General features: G+C 45.7%; 1 protein-coding gene across 6 annotated transcripts in view; it reads right to left on the reverse strand.

The window, feature by feature from the left end:
* Window positions 1–21,339, reverse strand: part of LOC147417734 (uncharacterized) — a 239,607-nt gene that overhangs the window by 171,383 nt on the left and 46,885 nt on the right. For 4 of the 6 annotated variants that reach the window (XM_086506704.1, XM_086506707.1, XM_086506702.1 and 1 more), the window contains exons 3-5: window positions 15,686–15,750; window positions 9,477–9,693; window positions 9,286–9,336 (exon numbers count right to left, since the gene is read on the reverse strand). In XM_086506704.1, the coding sequence (XP_086362830.1) occupies window positions 9,286–9,336; window positions 9,477–9,693; window positions 15,686–15,750 (333 nt within the window). The remainder of the gene's footprint in view (window positions 1–9,285; window positions 9,337–9,476; window positions 9,694–15,685; window positions 15,751–21,339) is intronic. The other 2 variants (XM_086506703.1, XM_086506705.1) reach the window with 1 other exon arrangement.

A 21,339-nucleotide genomic window follows, 5' to 3' on the forward strand; every position in this document is an offset into this window, starting at 1 on the left:
TTATTTTATTTTTACTTGTTTTTTCCAAAACCCTTGAAAAGGTGCAAGAGGACATTGCATGGTGACTGTGAAACGGCCGCAGCCGAATGGGTTTCTCACATCGAGAATCTAGGTCAGTCACTTTGGGACTCGTCGGGCTAGTTAGCACTCAATTCTGATGAGTATGGAAGCTTGTGTGCGCCAAATGGAATTTGGGCCACTCGACAAGTCACTTATAACCATATAAGTTGGTGGGAACTAGGGAATGAACTCAAAAGAGGCAAACTGGACACATAGCAGTAGGAGAGCAACCTGCACGTCAACACACACTCCCAAGACTCTCATCCCAAGAGGGGCGCTAAACCAAGAGAGAAGGCTGATTTTCTCGTAAGTGCATTTACAGAGTGTGTGTGAGTAGTGGGTGCAGATTCACAGCTTTAATGAAAAGCTTGCCTTCTCCTTTGTCTCATGTAGCGCGATGATTTTCTCTTGCGCATCTCTCTCTCCCCTTTGCACATATTGTAATACCCCACTAGTTGGGCTTCTCATTTGACTATGTACAGTTCTAGGGGTTTTATGCGCGTTTGGCAAGAGCCTTCTGTGAAGGAGTACGAGAGGAAGTGCGACGCGAGAGAGAGAGTGCGAGAAGAAGAGCACGACGATATGGTGAACTCGCTCTACTGTAATGTGTAGAGCATAGTGAGTTCTTATTAGGTTTTTACAAAAGAATATGTGTACATACCTGGCGGCCCGCCCACTTCCTTGGGTGACCACATTGGGCTTTATACCCCAACAACCTCCCACTTAAAGTCCAATGTGGTACTTTAAGTGTGAGAGAAGCTACTATACAAGCTAATATACAAGAGATGTAGAGAAGTGATGTACTACCCTACACCTATCTGCTTGCGAAAATGCGCAAAGCTCTCTGAGGGAAGTCCTTTTGTAAGTAGATCAGCAGGATTTTCTGTGGTGTGAACTTTGACAAGCTGAAGTTGCTTATCCTCGAGCATTTCCCTGATGAAATGATACTTCACATCCACATGCTTTGTCTTTGAGTGATAAACTAGATTGCGAGCCAATTGTATAGCACTTTGACTATCACAATATAACACAGGCATCTCTTCTTTGATTCCCAAATCTGTTACTAGTCGATTAAGCCAAATTGATTCTTTGCATGCCTCTGATGCTGCAACATATTCAGCCTCTGTAGTAGACTGAGTAACACAATCTTGTAATCTAGAACGCCATGATACTGCTCCACCAGCCAATGTAAAGACATACCCTGACGTAGACCTTCGGTTGTCTAAGTCACCTGCATAATCTGAGTCTGTAAAACCCTTTACACTTAGCTCCTGACTCCCATAGCATATACGCATACTCTTTGTAGCTTTCAGGTATCTCAATATTCCTTTCACTGCCTCCCAATGTTTCTTGCCTGGGTTTGACATGTATCGACTTACTACTCCCACTGCAAATGCAATGTCTGGGCGAGTAGCAATCATTGCATACATCAAACTACCCACTGCAGATGTATATGGAATCTTATCCATTTCAGCCTGTTCTTCCTCAGACACAGGACAATCTTGTTTGCTAAGTTTCACATATGGTGGCAATGGAACACTCAGTGCCTTTCCCTTCTCCATATTGAAACGTTGCAAAACCTTGTCAATATACTCTGTTTGAGATAATCAAATCAACTTCTTTGATCTGTCTCTCTCAATGCACATACCAAGTATATGACTTGCCTCACCCATGTCTTTCATGTCAAACGATTTTTCCATCTTTGACTTCAAAGCTGAAATTTCTTCCAAGTGCTTGCGAGCAATCAACATGTCATCCACATACAAAATAAGGATCAGCCAACTACCATCCTTAGCCTTCTTTGTATATAGACAGTGATCGAACTCACTACGTTTGTAGCCTTGAGAAAGCATAAACTTGTGGAATTTATGGTACCATGCCCTCGGTGATTGTTTTAAGCCATAAAGACTCTTTAACAACTGGCATACCCAATCTTCCTTGCCTTTCTCAACAAACCCTTCTGGCTGCTGCATGTAAATTTCCACATCTAAATCACTATGCAAGAACGTTGTCTTGACATCCATTTGGTGCAACACCAAATCTAATATGGCAACCAATGCAAGAAAGCATCTCAATGTAGTCATCTTGACCACCGGAGAGAAGACTTCATCAATGTTAATGCCTTGTTCTTGCTTAAAGCCCTTGGCAACAAGCCTTGCTTTGTACTTTGGCTGACTATCATGAGCGGTGATCTTATACCTGTAAACCCATTTACAAGGTAGAGCCTTTTTGCCCTGTGGTAATTTAACTAGCTTCCATGTCTTGTTTTTATGCAGAGCTGTCATCTTTGACTGCATGGCCAATTGCCAATTCCCGGAGTCCTTCATTTGCACTGCTTCCTTGTAACATGAAGGCTCATTGCAATTAGTCAACATGACATAGTTCATAGATGGAACAAACCTATCAGGAGGTCGCGTGATACGTCCAGATCTACGCACAATAGGTGGCTCAGGCTCAGCCACAACCTGTGGTTCCACTCTATCCTGTCCTTGCTCCTCTTGAGCCCTGACATTTTGTCTTGCATGTGCAGGTCCATCTTCTTGGAAGACAACTCTTCTAATCTCCTCAACCCTCTCTGGTTTAGAATGATATTTGGATTCATTAAAGTGAACATCATTGCTGCGGACAACCTTTCTGGATTCAGGATCCCAAAGTCTGTACCCCATCTCACCAGAATTACCATAGCCTAGAAAGATGCACTTTCTACTCTTTGGCTCAAGTTTGTTCCTAAATTCCTTTGGAACGTGAGTATATGCCTCACAGCCAAAGACTCTGAGATGCTTGTATAAGGGCATTTTGCCTGACCATACCATCTCTGGCACTGAATCCTTCTGCAAAACCTTGCTAGGAGATCTATTTACAAGATGAACAGCTGTTGATACAGCTTCAGTCCAAAACCCATTTGGCAGCTGTGCATTAAACAACATACTTCTGAACTTCTCTTGTATGGTCCTATTCATCCTCTCAGCAACACCATTTTGAGGAGGATTGTAAGGAGCAGTAAGTTCACGTTTTATACCTTTTGACTCACAAAAGTCCTGAAAGGCCTTTGAAACATACTCTCCACCATTGTCAATGCGTAAGCATTTAAGCTTCTTGCCACTCTGATTCTCCACAAGTGTCACAAACGTTTTGAAAACACTAAACGCTTCATCCTTGTGCTTGAGAAAGTAAACCCATACTTTCCTCGAGTAATCATCTATAAATGTCATAAAGTAAGAAGCTCCCCCTAAAGATAGGTTAGGCATAGGTCCACACAAATTACTATGAACAAGTGCCAATTGTGTATCTCTTCTATTGCTTCTATGCTTATGTGGCTGCTGTGTTTGCTTACCATACAGACAATGTTCACAGAATTCAAAATCATTAAATGAAAAGCCAGGCAAATAACCAGAACGAGACAAGATTTCCATTCCCTTCTTGGACATATGTCCTAACCGGCTATGCCACAAAGAAACGCTCGGCTGCTCGGTTACATTGATTACATTTTTAGAGACATTTGATACATAAATCATGTAAAGTCCTCCAAAATTTACTCCATGTGCTACTGTCATAGAACCCTTGGATATCTTCCACATGTTTTGTCCAAAAGTGGTGACGTAGCCAGTATCATCAAGTAAACCTGTGCTGATCAAGCTCTTTGTAATTGCGGGAACATGTCTCACATTCTTCAACGTGAAAGAAGAGCCATTCTAAAACTTCAATTGAACATCTCCAACACCTAAGATCTCACATGTCTGCCCATTGCCTAGCCGAACATGATCTTTAGTGGTCACATAAGAAGTAAACCACTCCTTGTTTGGAGACACATGAAGTGATGCCCCTGAGTCTATAATCCAGTCACTCAATGCATTTCCATCAGATGCTGTAAGAAGAGCTGAGTCCATTGTATTCTTCAAGAAGTAGATGTCTCCTGACACTAGATTGTCATCCTCTGCAACAGTGTTTGTCACATTTATTTCTTGAATCTTCACTGAGGACTTGTTCTTCTTACCATGGTCTTCAGCTTTCTCTTTGCCTTTTTCTGCTTTCCATTCTCTGCAGTCTCTTTTCATGTGACCCTTCTTGCCACAATGGTAGCATTCTATGTCACTCTTGCCTTTAGCACTGCGGGACTTGCTACGAGACTGATTCCTCTTTCCACCTTTGTACTTTTCTTTGGTCCTTCCCATGACAACTAAGGCTGTTCCTTTGCCTTTGTCCATTGTCTTTCTATTGGTTTCTTCAGTAAGCAGACTTCCTTCTACACCTGCTATGTTCAAACCATCTGGAGGTGCAGAATTACTCAAAGCTGTGCGAAAAGTGTCCAAACTTTCCGGCAATGTGATCAACAGGAACATAGCTCTAACAGGTTCATCAAACTTGACACCTTGAGCTGACAACTGACTATAGATTTTGTTGAATTCATTCAGATGATTGGACATAGGCGTCCCTTCTTTCATCTTCAAGTCAACAAACTTCTTAAGCTAGTATACCTGTGAAGCTGCACTCTGCTTCTCAAAAAGATCACTCAGCTTTAACCATGCTTGATAAGCCGACATCTCGTCTGCTACATTGAAGTAAACGCTTTCTGCCAAAGTCAGCATAATGGTAGAAAGTGCCAATTCATCCATTTCGCTCCATTCATCTTCGTCCATATCTTCTGGTTTTATCCCCTTGAGCTTTATAGGTTTTATCTGCTTCTTTTGTGCCAACACGTGCCAATCTGCTTCTTCCACAATGGGAAATTGGTTCCATCCAGCTTCTTGATATTGTAAAGAGCAGTGTCCTGTGATCCAGCCATAGCTACGCTTCACAGTAGTTTACTTTCCTGGGAAAAATTCGGCAGAGTTTCCCCTGTAAACTGACCTCTGAACCAATATCAACCTGTCAAATGAACCAAGAAAGCTTCAGATTCTGCAGAAATTTTGGCAGAGTCTCCTTTGTAAAATGGCTCTGGTGTACTAAAAACAAACCAAAAAACAACTCAAAAAACCACTGTCTCTCTAACACTGTAAGCTGTGGGTAAACATGTCCTGCACCTGTACTGTCTCTGACTGTCCTGTCACTGTCCTGTAAGCATAGACTGCGACAATGCCTCAACGGCAGTAAAGCAAAGATGCAATCCGAACTGTCTAACTCACAGTCAATACATCCTAGCTGCCTATCTAAGGGTGCTCGAGGGATCGCTCCAAGACCTGTATCATCGAAAGGATCTCAACATTCGAGAATCCCCCAACTCAATAAAACCTCACTCGATTCTCAACAAAGGCTGCAGTAAATCTGACAGTACATAGACTTCCCACAAAGTCATACATCCACAAATTTCCCACTGTATGCTGTAACCGCTGCGGCGGTTGTTTGCTGCGTGACTCACAGCCAGCAAACCCTCAACAGACATACATCATCTCTGACAATACATCCCATGTGGAAGTACCTGCAATGTCAGGATGAAATCTGGAATATCAAGCAGCGAACACAAGCTACCTGATGAACTAGTGGATGTCGCCTACAGTCTGTGTGTAGATGCGCCCGTGTCGTATGTAACACGCCTCCAAGAACTGTGAGCCGTCCTTCGATGTGTAGACAGCCACAAATCAACACTTTGGGAGTGTCGATATCCTCAACACCTGCAGTCGTAGGCCGAAAACCCCAAATTTGCAGAGTCGGATCTGCACCCGTCGAGACCACGTAGTCGAAAATGGCCTGCGCAGACCTTTGTCGAAGCCGAACGGTGGCCGAGATGACCTCAGAATGAAATTCTGACAACACCAATGCCCTTCGAGCTCTCCCACGAGATTTGGGGCCGTGTCTTCGCCTGTCGAATTTCACTCCAATCTGAGTTGGTGACTCTAGCCTCCTGTAGTGCTGCCCCGAGCCTCGATCTGAGCTCTGATACCAGTTGGAGTACGAGCGGAAGTGCGACGCGAGAGAGAGAGTGCGAGAAGAAGAGCACGACGATATGGTGAACTCGCTCTACTATAATGTGTAGAGCATAGTGAGTTCTTATTAGGTTTTTACAAAAGAATATGTGTACATACCTGGCGGCCCGCCCACTTACCTGGGCGACCACATTGGGCTTTATACCCCAACATTCTGAACAGGAACCGGCTTAGCTAATTGCTAATCCCCACAGGTACGCACAGTTCCATCGCAAAAGATTGCGAATTCGGAGAGTTTTCTTGCTTGAAAACTCGTCCAAATCACGAGGTGACTGTCCCATTGCCCATGGGAGCTCTTGGGACACGCATAGACGTGTTCGCTCCGCTAAAAATGATTCAAAACAGAGAATTACAGCCTGTTGTGGTTTTCTGCAGGTATAGGGTTTCGCATCTAAATTGCAAGAGAACAACAGGGAAGCATCGGGAAGGCCTTGGCATGCTTAGACAGGGCTTCGGGCACTGGCAGTGACAAAACAGGGAATAACAGCACGCTGAAATTCTGTTACAGCCCACCAAAAAGCTTCTAAATTGCGAGGGAATCTGTCTGAGACATGTGCTCTTGACCTACAAGGGTTTTGGCATCGTTATGCTGCCGAAATTGGGTCAAAAACCTGCAAATTCAGCCCTTGCCAGGTTTGGACAGCTTTGTATGACTTTGATCTGTGTTCGGATCGTGTTCTTAATTGAATAAAGAAATACCGAAAGGGGTGCCAATCTTTGGGGCCTTTAGGGTGTCAGTCTCTGTGTGCGCAGTGACATTCTAGTCGCTAGATGCATGTGTGCTCTCCTTTCTTCTGAGTGCTATGTGTAAAGTTAACAGGTAATTGAAATAGTACCGCTGTCTACTGTGTACAGGCCAGTTACATCAAGTGGACCGAGCAGCATATAGTTAGGGAGTAGGCCACCAAGATGGTTAAAGCAACACAAACTGCAGGAGAAACAGTAGTGCCCACACGGCAAGAGGAGACCTTTGCCTAAAAGACAGAGGAGTAGTCGAGCAAGTCTACTCATAAGGTACTTGTTGATGCTGCTTTATTTGATAAAAACAAAAGTGGCGTTAAACCTACTGAGATGGATCATTGGTCCAAGGAATAGCAAGAGGCTTAGTCAAAAAGCAAGGCATGGGAGATGCAGGAGCAGGCTGCCAAATCCAGTAACCCAAAGCGAAGAGTTCATTTTCAGTACCCTTTGTGCAAGGATGAGATGTTAGCTGAGATGGCCCATGTAGCAGACACTAAGCAGGCCAAGAAAAACCAAAAGGAAAGAGAAATTGGGGAGTCTGCTCTGCAGAAGCAATTAAAGAATTTACCCCTTGTCGATGATAATCGCACAATTGTTGGAATTGGAGCCACCATTCAGAGAGCAATTAGTTGAAGAGATAAACTAGGATGCCAAGAAGAATTGAAAGAAACCTGATAAGGAGGAAGTAGTGTTGGAAGTGAACAATGCTGAACTAGTTCCAGCCATTGTTTATGATGAGCAAATGCCGGTAGTTACAATCGGCATCAGAGGAGTTGTGCCAAATATACTGCTTGATGGAGGTTGAGGTGTTAATGTGATGTCAGAAGCATTGTGCGCATAGTTTGGCATCAAAGAGTTTACACCGGCACCTTTTGCGGTAAAGTTGGTTGATCAGAGAAGAGTGCAGCCACTTGGGCTCGTGCGACACGAAGTGAAGATAGCTTGTCTGCCATGTGCAGTAGTTTGAAGAATGGAAGACATCATCGATGCTTACCCCTTGTTATTGGGAACATCTTGGTTTTGGCAAGCCAAAGCAAAGTATTGGGTTTATGGGCTTTATCCTATGCTTGTGTGTAACCTCTTGTCTATAGGATGCCTAGGTGACATAGAATCATGTTGTAGGATGTGGAAAAGACACCTAAAGGGCGTAGGTACCCATGAGGCACATTTCTAGAGGGTGTGGACTCACCTAGACTTAGTTAAAGGGTCTCTAAAGTGGCTTAATGAGCACTCACGAGTTCACAAGTGGATTTGGGCTGATTTGAAGCTTCTTATGATGTCAGATAAGATGCCTACACTAGCTCTACATAATGAACCTCTTTGGTACACACTTTGAATCGATCTACTTATCAAGTTTGTGTCTACACTGCACTCCAACCTCTAGTGTTCAATTAAGTAAGAATAGAGGATGGCTTCATTTAGAGGCCATGTTATCGGGCACAAACATGCCACACAATGCTAGAGTGTCGATCACGCAATTCAAGGTTGCATCTGACAAATTAGAGACTGAGGTTGGGCAAGCAACCCACATTGACAGGGAGCACAGGATTTGCAAGGTATGTAGACAGGGGCTGGAGATTAAGGAGCGTTATGTATGTAGATGCCTAGCATACAGAGCCTACAAAGCTGATACACAACTCTGCCCATAGACAGCCCACAATTACAGTACTACTGGAGTGGAGATACTAGAGACACCTTGATCGCTTCCTCCTAGAGATTCAGAGACAAAGAGAGATTCTCCTCCAGTTTCCTGCACATACTGTAGGAGAACAATCATAGCTCAATCATGAACTTCTTTTAGAGAGCTGCTCTGGTAACCCCTACCGTCACTCTAAGAGGGATGACACACTACAACAGGTAGATATTGTTTGAGCCCGCAAACGACCTACAGTACCAGGATAACGTGCCAAGAAAGAAAGTACACCAGAGGGAGATCAACGGGATCCACTTACGACATGAGTAGACTAGACAGAGGGAGAGGGAGATACAATGGGCTTTCTCAGCACCTGCTGCTATACTGCACGTACTCTTCACTCGTGCCCACCTATGCAGTACATCCTACACTCCTAGTTTGGTACTAGATGGAACTAGCTAGTCATTTCCATATTTCCCTCATCATCTATACACAAGTACAGTGTACACATCACCCACATACACTACACCTCATACCACTTCATTTTGTCGCATGTTTTTTTCAGCACTTTTGCCCTTTTTTTTTCAATATCTAGGGGATATTACATGTACATTGTTCTATCTTATAGGCCGACTTAGGCGTCTAGAAGACACTTTCTTTCTTTGCTTCTTTCGCCCCTTCACCAAGGTACTGGAGGAGAAAAACGTAGCTGCTAATGGGTACTTTGCAAACATAGCTATGGCATGCAATAAATTGGCAAGGAAAAGTGTAATTTTAAAAATAAGGTTACTACTTCAAAAACTTATTAAGGATGGTAATGAAAACAAAAGTATCAGCATTTAGAGAGAACCTAATCCCCCCCCAAAAAAACACACACACACTCACAAAAAGGCAAGCCACCGATTCAAAAGGTATCCTGTCGATCCTAACCTGTTCTAGAAAATGTAAGGACAGATTGATGTATTTGGCTTCCTTCAATATCTGCATTTTAAAAAATAATACTTTCTTAACATCGACAATTTACACACTTCAAACCATGGAGCATAAAAGTTAATTTCATTTAAAAATGTTGTGAACAAGGTTGCCATTCCTCAAGAACCACAACAGCTGAACAAGTTTACCTGACCATCAACACCTGTTTTGCTAACACGCTCAGATCCAGCAAGATCCACAAGGTGTAGCTTTGACTTGCGAACAGTGTCCTCACCAGATTTTCGTGCTTCTATAGTTGCTGTAAAAATGCAATGAGATCTACTACTTGCCATGTTCATCGGAGTAGCGCTAATCATCCTATTTGTGTCCCCCACAAATAACAAGTTCAAAGCCTCCTCTTCATTTCTGCAAGTTTCAAACAACAAGAGTTTATCATGTGAGTTCCTTAGAAAACTCATAAATCAAAATACTCAAACAAAAGGAAGCCATTGAAGAGAGATTTTGAAAGGAATGAACATAGACACGCACTCATGAGGTCTTTGTCTGCAATTGATGGCGAGGCACTATATAGATTGTCACAAGTTTGTGACGCTGCATGCCCAATAAAATGAGGGGCCTAAAGGCGGTTATGGTTTTAAAACACCTAACCTCTACCAACTTGGAAGAACTTGGCCTAGGGGAGTAAAAACCCTAAGAAGAAGACTACTACCAAAAAATGACAAGAAAAGTGAGATATATGCTGACGTGGCAGCAACGTACAGACTTCAGAAATTTGGGCACTAGCTTTCGGATCCTGTAGCTTCTCAGAATAATGCTTTTGGATGAGATGCTTTTGGCTTTGCTTTTAGGCATCCCTTGTACAGTTTAAGAGCATCTGGATGCAGAGTCTTGTAGAGTTGAACCCTCGAGAGTTGTACCTTTGTGATCGGCAATCAATAAAGATATACCGGAAGGGGTGCCAATCTTTGGGGTCAGTGCATCTGGGAATGGAACTCTGCTATTCCGTGTTGACTCTGTGTGTGTGTGTGTGTGTGTGTGTGTTAAGCTCGGTTATTTGCAGTTTCTATTCGTGTGTTGCTATTGATTTCTCGCTTGGAGTCTCCAAGCCTATAACATTGAGAGAGAGAGAGAGAGATGAAATGAAATGTAATGTTATATTAAACGTCTTCAAAAGGCCAAAATGACCTGAGACCAAATTGATACTATCTTGGTAGATCTAATACAATGTCTGGGTACAAAAATAAAAATGAAGTAAAGTGAAAAACTAAAATCATCATCACCACCATCATCATCAATGCCCGAGGATGCTTGGCATCAGGCGTTGTCCGAGAAAGTATTGCATCGGTCCCTAAAAAGCATCGTCAATGTCCGCCTCTATAAATAGTCATATTGGACGTCTTCCATGTCTTGCTAGAATAGTCATGATCCTCTGATGGAGCCTCCGCCGATGTCGTGGTCGCCCTCGTAGACGTGGGCGTCTAGCTCTCCCGAGCTCAATGGCTCTGTCAACTAATATACCTCTGGTATAGGCGGGCTCTAAAGTTTGTTGTGAAGCTTGCTCATTTGACTGCCGAGTCCCTGCTCTAAAGAAGTCAATGATCTCCCTTTGTGAATGTCTCCCACTGCCTTATCTCCTCAAGACAATCTCCTTGTGTCTGCGTAGCTCTAGCAAAAACAACCGGAGGCATCTCTGATCTTGATATCTCATGACTCTAGCCAACGGTCCAAATCCCTCTCTGAATAGACAATGAAAGCGGCTCACTCGTGGGCATTCTGTTTAGAGTTCTAGAAAATATCATCAAGGACGTACAAGAAGACATTATGGGAAAAACTCTCCTTAAAGCGGCCTAGTATCTCATAGTATATCTGACAATGACAAATGTGATGTAACTCTATCTTTGGCTCTATATGAAACAACTAGAAAATCCTGGCCTCTGCTGGTACTCTCCTAAATCTGTCGGTTTCAATCTCTAACTGATGCGATGATGCACGCGTCTGACCAATAGCACATCATATCCCATGGGATAAATGAGTGTCCATATAGACCGGTCTCATCACATATCCGTCCTCTGTTAGTTGGAGATGGTGCTCTCTATAGAAAGCCATCTTCATGCCCAACTTCTGGGTCAGCTGTATCCATGTGCTCTTGGTGTCTAGCTGAATCAAATCCTGACATATGAGTCTAGTGATCTCTATCCCTATGAGAAATCCAAGGAGTACTGGATCAGGGGCAGTCTATCCATGTTGAAACCATGTGACTGAAACCATGATGTCATCTGCCCATACCAGCATGTTGTATCTACCTGTAGCGCTAGCTGTTGGGATTACTCAAGGGCTAGCCGAGCATATCTATCTCTGAGGAGGTCCCATAAACTATGCATGAAGGATACTGATCTAGTAAGTGCCTCGACCACGAGAGGTGGGGCATCTAGCTCGGCTCGAATAATCTCATGTGACACTAAGGCCTTAGCCCGAATCATCCGAGAGATCATAGAGACTAAAGGCCTCTCCATACATTTCCACATATCAGTGCTACCAGATCTGCCATGGTAATCTGAACTTCGTAAAGCATAGCTGAAGCCACTAGAGTGTCAAAAGGCCAGAGCTTTGTTCGAGGTTCCTCAAACTGAACCTGCAAACACATCCTCTCCAATCTTCCTAAGGCTGCATAAGCTCTCGTCAGTCTAGTCTATGTTGCTCTCCTCAATGAAAACACCGGTGCACTGAAGACTACCCCAAGATAGGTGTATGCATCTGTATACTCCACCGTTTCCTGGCCATATGTAAATGTGGGTGCTGATCTCCAGACCCACTGTGGTATGGTGTTAAACACCATAGCCTTGGTTTTCCCCAGGTTAACAGACAATCCACTATCATGAGCAAATGTGTACAAAGCATCCAAGTGACGTTGCATGCCCTCCGAGGAGTCAAAATTTAACACAATATCATCAGCATATTGCAATAGTCGGATCCATGTCCTCATCATGACCATATGCTCTCTTGGTCCTCATCTTCTCAATGGCCTTCTTTACCATCTCGGTGGTAAAGAAAGCACATGTGTGTGGGCATGGCTCCGGCGGATCCGGAAGAGGTGGCTGCCCCGAGACTGTGTAAAGAGATGATGCATGCTGACCCCATACCTCCATAGAAGTGATGATTGGTGGTGCCTCGCCTGAATCCTGGCTAAAAATTAGCTAGTATAAATACTGCTCTCATCGAGCTAGAAACGCCCTCTTCTTCCATCGCACCAAGCACCGAGAAGCAATCCATGACTGCCCGCGAGTGATGACTCCTAGAAGTGTCAAAGTCGACAATGTGGAAACGTAGAGACCTAGGGGAGAAAGCGAGAGAGAGAGAGAGAGAGAGAGAGAGAGAGAGAGAGAGAGAGAGAGAGAGAGAGAGAGTCTCCTAAACCAATCAACCTTGGCAATGAATAACTGATGTACAATACAATGGGGACTGAGGGTTGCTTATATAGCAACCTCAGTAAATTGCCCTACCCAGACTGACAAATAAGTAAAATAAATACCTAAAAGCCAAACTAAATAATGGGATCACATTGGGCAGTTCACTTGAGATGCCAAAAGTCACACCCTCTCTGCAGCTCATAGTGGACATAAATAGTGAGAGGAAGTCAATGAAGAAGCTACCATGGCCCCCTAGTAGAGGATCCGTCTACTCAATACACCTTCGATTTGCTACCCTCAACTTTGTTCCTTAGAAGAATGCCATCTTGAGCATCGGTTGCCTTTTAAAAAATTGAACTGTAGACCACACTACGTCCAAGAATTCCCATTTGTAGACTGTGAACACATCACGTCCAAAACTTTCCAGACAACGAACTTTGAAACACATCCTGTCCATAATCCGACTAGCAAAAATGGATTGGTGCACTCATCCATAGTGTTTTAGATACGTCTGATTGGTTCCTTGCCAGATGCATGTGCCTTGAACTCCGATCCACCGGTTCAAACATCGATAGCTTGAACTCCAACACGAGGGTCCAAATTAATTATACGGAGCACTATTTGCCCCTCCCTGTCACTCACAAGCCTCTCTCTAACTGAAGCTAAAGGCGGCATCTACTCTTTGACTAGAAATCTCGTGTCGTGGCTACTGTGGTCGCCACCATGTCTGCCATGCCAATCTCCTCTGTCAAATATTTATTACCGTAATCTCTCTCCAGCTTGCCTTTGTCTTTGTCTATCTGTGAGTTCCTGCTTTTGCCTTTGGCTTCAAACTCCCAAGCCAAACGAAGCGTCATGTCACATATATAACAAATGTTGTCGGGCCTCGTGGGTACCGAGGCAACTAACTGAGTACCGGTACTGCCATCCTTGTCAAGCTTGCCTATGCCTCTGTCCTCTAGCGAACTTGTCCATTTGCTTTTGGCTTCACAATGTCGAACCAAACAATCTGCCGGTTTCCTTGAGAATTATGGTTGAGCATAGGCCACTAAGTGGATGGTTGATCTGTTGTCCATAGCCATTTGTTGGTTTTGGTCGATGTTGGGGCAATGGGGGGCCATGTTGAAGTTACGAGATCTGGATACTTGTGCTCCTGGCACTCCAAGGGCCGTACAATTCCACCAAGCCGCACCAAAATCTGCAAGCAATTTTCCAAACTCGTCCTCGAGCCATGCCAAAAGAGGGCTCTTTGTAGCCTCTAATCTCCTCGCTTCTGTCAAGCTGCACTGCCAAAAGGTGCTATTACACCCCTCTCTTGAGCTTCAATCTCTGTCTTTTCCAAGCCGCGTACACAATTCCCAAAGAGGCCTCACACAAATTCCAAACCATTCACCCAAAACTTCGATACCTATGCAGGTCAACTTACCAAAGCCGCTCCAAAAATCCCTGCTTCCAAATGACATTTCAACTCACTTGTGTTCCTCCTCTAGCAACACACCGCCCACCCCTTGCTCGCTCACAACGTTTTAAAATGCTGGGTCACAAGGTGGGGGTGGTTGTGGACACCGCAGCCAAAGAGGAGGAGGTGTTGTGGTTGATGTCGCCAAAAGATTGCCAAGGTGGAGCATTTCAAAACGCTGGCCTGGAGGCGGCGGCGCGGCAGAAGAATCCGGTACCTGCGTTCTAAAATACTGCAGGTAGGGGCGTTGGGGTAAGTGGCCGTCCACCGTCAACGCTTGGTGCCTGGTAGCGTTTTAAACCGCAAACACTAGGAGAGCTTGCGATTGCATCAGTGAGGTGATCTTGATTCTAGGGGATGAAAAATGTCCATGGAAGCCTATTTTGTAACTAGACTTGGATGTGATGGCTAGACATGTCTTATGTAACAAGTTTTGAGCATGTTTGTAAAAATTTTACCGGTCCCCACTTTTTGTAAAGGATACCACCAAAAGGCCAAAAAAAAGTGGTACCACCAATACATACTTTTACCCAGTAAGGTGTTTTGTTTTTGCTGTTTCGATGCAATTTGGTGTTGTTGCAATGTTTGTACCCCTATTCAAGTGGCCATACCGTTTCACATGTTTTCCTCTCACAAGCGATGGCCCCTAAACAGACCTCCGTGAAAATACTTATTTTTATATTGATGAGCAACTATGTATGATCACTGTACGAGCCCACTTACTCCACAACATCTACTCCATAAAATGTGTGTGTGTGAAAGTTTGCAGGAGTAGTTGATTTATGACCCAAGAAAGCAACCCCTTATCTTAGCCAAAACTAGAACCTTCTTGACGGATCATTTTGATCCATCATGGTTTGGCCATATTCTTTCCATTTTTGAAGATTTCTCCCACATACATAACCTTTAGAGTAGGAAATTTCACCATAAGGCATCCACAAGCACTTCGATTAGCATCATGTTGCCTTTACCTTAGTAGGTGACACTACACAACATACTTTCCCTAAGAGATGAGAGCTACACCATTTTGTGTCTGACTTCCTTAAACCCATAACGATGCATACATAAAATTTAGAAAATATAGTCAAATCCAAGGGTCCACCCCTCTGATAGGTATGCATAAGTCAACGGAAAAGGTTCAACAAGAACATTGTACCATACCCATAAACAAGTTTGCAGGCATACAGAAACAATTTCTTAACATTTATGATCATTGACTTCATGGTTGGATGCTTGATAAAGTATATGATGATTACTTCGTCATCAAATTTGAGGCCTAAATCTTTCTCGTAAGCCTTACTTACTCACAAAGCATCTGATTTTTTTATTTTATTGTTCGAAATTCAGATGATAAAATTCAAAAACACTCTCATTCTTTTTAATGCCATATGATAAAATCATGTTATGAGTGCTACAGTGTAGACAAAATTCATAACTAATTACATGTGTGATGTTTGCCTAGCAAACATTTTCGTTCTAAAGAATGAAATTTTAAAAGGACCAAAATAACTTGGCAAAAAGACTGACCTACGTTGCAAGGTGTGAAGATAGATTGCGCAAATGAATAAGGTTCTCTTCGTCTTCAAGTAGAATCACCTAGCACATTATAGATGAACCTTTTACTTCCCAAGATGCATGTGTGTGCTATGTGCACGTGTGTGCGCTATGCGTGTGGGTGTGTGAGCGTGTATTGTGCACGTGCACACGTGTGTGTGTGTGTGTGTGTGTGTGTGTGTGTGTGTGTGTGTGTGTGTGTGTGTGTGTGTGTGTGTGAGAGAGAGAGAGAGAGAGAGAGAGAGAGAGAGAGAGATGAAATGAAATGTTATATTAACGTCTTGAAAAGCCCAAAATGACCTATGAGACCAAAAGGTTACATCCATGTGTGACTCTAGTACAATGTCAGGGGAACATAAAGGATAAAAGTAAATGAGGGTACCTAGAGTGGATAGGTATGTAAGGCTTAAGCCCGACATACATCCTTATCATCATCAACATCCTCATCACATAACACATCAGGGAGGGGTACAATCACATGAGGGCCAATGAGGTGCACAGTGGGGAAAGTAACGATCATCCCATGAGCTCTCTCATGGGTCTCTGCAGTATGGCCTCAATGTCCTCCATGGTCAACTCTCGGCCGGCGCGGGGGGGGGGGGCGCTTGATGTCGCTCAATGATGCTCTGTAGCCTCAAATGTAAACCTCGTCTACGGTGTGAAGATCCATACATCCTTGGGTGTCGTGAGCAGCCAAGTTGGATGGCTTGATCAAGAAGAATGCCCCAATGAGGGTGTGACTGTGTAACCTGTGGTGGGCCATCCCGAGTAGTCCCTCTGTAAAAGTAGTGATTTGGCGAGCATAAAATCTCCCAGCCATCCGATACCCAGGGTTGCAGATCGTGCACAAAGAAAGAGGCCAGCTGGAAGTTTACGCTCGCTGCTGCTCTCGCTATCTCTCGCTATCGTTGCCCTCAGCCTGCCCCCAGCCCCCCTTCCCTCCGTGCGCTACCTTTAGCTGCCCGCCAGAGACCCCCCCCCCCCCCTCTCTTCCACCTCACGCAGCCCTCAGCAGCCCGCCAGCCCCTCTTTCCCTCCACGCGTTCCACTCAGCCTGCCCACACGCCCCCATCTCCCTCCTCGCACTGCCCACCTCGCGTTGCCCTCCTCCCGCCCCCCCTTCTCATTCTTTCGAGCTCCCCTAGTCGCCTTCGGTCTTGCTCTCTAGCGACACCGACTCACCCATTCTCCCCACATTGACCTCATCGACGGCCTCGATTCACCCTCGCTCGCCTTCATAGCAGCAGACACAAATGGAGGATTCTGCTCCGCCTCAGAGGGACTCGACCGAAGCCCCCTCGTCCGACCCCGCGGAACCCACCATCTAACTTGCTCTTTCGCCGACAGAGCAAGCGAGCTTAGAGACAGAGGTGGCGCGTCTTTAGGCCACCTCTGTTATCTGCAAGATCGTGCACCCGACCTAGCAGAGGGGAGGTGCGTGATCTCCTCCATGCCCGCCTTTTAGCAGAGGTGGGAAAGATCATCGATGTTCAACTTCTAAGGCGCGGCTACTATCAGATTGAGTTTGAGACTTCCGAGATGGCATCCAAGGTCATTGGGATGAGCCCCATGGCCATCCAAGCAGCTAGAGCTCATTTTCGACAGTGGTTCCATGGCTTTGATCCAGCTACCCATGCTCTTGTCGAAGAGGCAAACCTACCCATCCCAGTCTGCTTCCTTGGCCTGAGGAGAGTACCTCCCACTCCTTTCCAGGATAGGTTCTGAGATTGGGACCGTGTTGAAGACACCTCGCACGGCAGCGTCTATTGTTGCCGAGGTAGTAGACATACCTATAGCACGCGTTCTGGTTTGAGACACCCACACCCTCTCGAAGGTCGTTTTACTACCTCGGGTGAGTGGCGGTTGGTTCCGTCGGAATGTGGAGTATTCGGGCCTCCCCAATCAGTGCTTCATTTGTCGACAGATGGGCCATCTCACGAAGACCTGTCCACGGAGGAGGCCCCGACCTGCAACACAGACCCACACCCAGCCTCCTAAGGCTGGCCAGCAGGCCCAACATGCAGAGACATAGGGAGCTCACGAAAGTTCTTCCTTCGAGACTGGTGCCCAAGCGGAAGAGGGTTGGCAGCAGGTCTGTGGTCACGTCGCCAAGGACCACCACGTCAGTTCGACGCCCCCAGTGGTCGACCTACACCAAACCAGTAGCCCCTCCAGTAGGACGAGCCCACAGATACCCCTTCCACCTCATCATTGCCACCAACAGCCCCTCCTCCCGCTCCGCCCACCACCCGGAACCCCCTGCCTCCATCACCTCCACCTCCCTCCATTCCCCCTGTTACCATCCCCTCCCCTCCCCTCCCATTCCACCCACTAGCTCCCTTGCTCCGTCATTTACTCCCTTTCCTGCCTCACGGCCAGCTCAAGGGATAGGACCTTCATCGACAGCTAGGAGGTCTCTTGGCACCGCTTGTGCCATGAGCCACGTAGCGAGAGAGCAGCAACCATTCTTACGGACGCCCCTGTTAGTGCAGACATCACCTTTTGTAGCAGTCCCTCAAGGACTGACTAGTTTCGACATCTGTCGTCGCCGGTGGGACTTCTCCGCTTACCACTTCACACGATTCCTCGGTGATTCCTCTCCCAACTTTGAGGCGGCTTGCTTCAGAGTCCACGTATTGTTTCTAGTGGCTAGAGGGGCAGAAGCCCTGGACACAGCAGTTGGTTTCTCCTTCCCATTGTGTGGCAGGGACCAGACTAAGTGGACTCTGGACTCAATGATGGACTGGCTTCAAGCTCAAGCTCTCAAAGTTCTCTCATCACACAGGAAACGTGGGGGTGATAGATTTGATACAAACTCTGTGGCCGTTGGCCAAGTTCTTTGTGACACCACCGGATACAGCAGGATGTAGGCACATTGTGGTGCACTTTTTTGCTAACACGCAGAGTACACCACGCTATGTATATGTACATGAGGACTCCTGGGCACAGGATGTAGCTCGGCGGACGGCACGCTCTTCTTAGGCCTGGGTTGGACAAACTCTACAGTCACGAATATCTCGGGGTCGCTCCGATGTGGATTACTCCCTATCCAAGCCAGCCTCAAAGATAGCGAGGTTGGTTGTTGTGGGGGCATCAATTCTTTCTCACTGACTCCATGACGATCGTCTCATGGAATGTGCACGGATTATGTGGACCCCATTTTCAGTGTCAAAGGGGCCACTTGCGTCAGGAGCTTCAGTGATGCCTTGTGGGTGGTATGATTGATATTCTTATGCTTCGGGAGCACCATCTTTGTGAGAGCTGCATTCGGCGATGTGGTCAGATTTTACGTAGCCGCTATGAGACATTTTGGTCAGCTGCTTTTGGGCCTGGAGGCATTCCCGGAGGGGTATGTATGACTATTGCGGACTCATGGCAGCACGCCATTGTGGGCAGAGGTATTATTGTGCCAGGTAGGGCCTAGTGGATTACTATGCAGGTTCATGGTTGCCTCATGGGCTTTCTAAACATTTATGGGCCCAATGTGGCAAGTGCACAAGCTGAGTTTTGGTCACATATTATAGAGTCCTTGCCACATGCAGAGAAGTGGTATGTCGGGGGAGACTTCAACATGTTGGAGGACCCCTTAGATAGGATTGAAGGTAGCCATGCTACTGTGCACGGGGCTGGATGGCAGCTTGTGAGCGTTTATGTATGACCTTGAGGGTTTCTAATGTTTGGCAGCATGCAAGCTTTGTGGGGCCCCAGACAACTTATCTTTCTCTCGCTCTAACCGCAGAGTAAGAGGAGTGAATCTAGGCCAGTGACCACATCTATGACATGGGAGGATCTGTTCGCATTCTGGCAGGGACTACATTTTCGGATCATGCGCCACTGATTCTTACCATGACAGACAGAAAAAGGAGTGGGAGTACAATGCTGCGCATCCCTGAGAGGATCTTGGTGGATCTAGAGCTCAGAGAGCGGGTGGTGGCACTTCGGATAGAGAGTTTAGGCACTCAAGGCACCCCTCCTGGTAGAGTGGCCTCTAGACTTGCTGAGCTTAGTCGTCCAGGAGTCTGCAACTCGCTTGGCTGCAGCCAGGGAGGAGGAGAGGCGTCTTCGACAGGGCATTGCTTCCTTGCAGCGGATGCAGGAGCACCACCTAGATAGTCCTCGATTGGAGAAGCAGATGCAGCAGGCTTGGCAGGAGCTGACTAGCATTGACGAGCCGCAGCATGAGTTTGCCTTTCATTGGCAAGCATCTCAGTGGACCCATGTGGGCGACAGAGTTACTGGGGAGTTCTTTGAGACTCTGGGGCCAGTTGAGGAGACCTCATGGGTCAGTTGCACCAGTGTCACTAGACCACCATCCGTATCACTTGCCACGTGTCACTGCCCAGGCAAGAGTCCGTTCAGTGTGAACTCCTGGCCAACTGTGACCAACTGAACTAACTATCTGTCTTGCACCAGTGACGTTGTAGCCCTGCTACAAAAACGTCCACAAATTCAGCTAAAACCGAATCCAAATAACACTTAATAGTCCATCATGATCAAACAAAAAGTCAAAAGTTTCCAACGCATTATTATCACTTTTGAAAAAAGAGAATGACATTGAGATGGAAAATCAACAATAAAATCTTAAACCCAACAAACTGCAAATTGCATACAAAAATCATGAAACAACGCATTGAATTCATTAGTTGAAAGCAGATTTACATCATAGTTGGCGGTCAAGGAAGAAGGAGATCCCTCGACCACACGGTACACACCATCAAGATGCGATACATAATCAATAGTAGACAAAGAAGCTGTCTTATCGTAAAACCATGGCATGCCTAGAATAACATCTTCATGCTCAAGGTCCATGATACACAAGTCCTAGACTTGGTGATAACGTTGAATTCGGAGGTCGAGTCGTGGCACAACCTCAGTCCATTGATTACTCCTACGTTCTGCATAACAAACCACATCCAGATGGTCTGTGGGTGATGTGTTGAGCTTAAGTGCCTGTACCACACGAGAAGAAATGAAATTATGAGTAGAGTCGTTGTCGAGAAAAGGATTGTCACAGCGTGGCCATTGATCTCTCCTTTAATGCGGAGGAGATCGTGCGGGCCAAATACAGCCTTATTAACGCGACAACCCAGGCAGCTATGTGCATTTACATGAAAAATCTATGAATAAAAAAAAGACAAAGTACCAAGACTGTCGACGATGTTTACCGAAGTAGTCGCCGATGCGGAGGTAGACGGCTTCCTCTTTTGCTTAGGACACGCCTTGTCGCCGCGGAAGTGGCCGGTCTGGTGGTAGTCGAAACAACGGTTCTTCGTTTGATCCTCCATACGAGCTGCCTTTGATTTCCCTTCATTCTTCGATTTCTTTTGCGGGGGGTCTGATGACTAACTTGTGGCTACCGAAGCGTTCAAACGCTTGTACTTTGACGTGAAGGGACCATGGCGAGGAATTTCCCATCCGTCGGACCACCTCCAGAAGTTGCCAAGGTATTATCATAATTCTTGGTAAACTTACAGATGTCCTCAATAGATGTTATCGGGTTGCATAATACTTCATTTTGATATGCTAGCGGCAATCCAAAAAGGTACAGCATTTGCACGATGACCTTGGGATCATCAAGAGCCTTCGTTTTATGGAGAAGATCCTTGAAGGCCTGTGAGTAAGCGTCCAGAG

Source organism: Adiantum capillus-veneris, chromosome 30 (assembly GCF_014529385.1).
Source record: "Adiantum capillus-veneris isolate H3 chromosome 30, ASM1452938v2, whole genome shotgun sequence".
NCBI classification, from domain to species: domain Eukaryota; kingdom Viridiplantae; phylum Streptophyta; class Polypodiopsida; order Polypodiales; family Pteridaceae; genus Adiantum; species Adiantum capillus-veneris.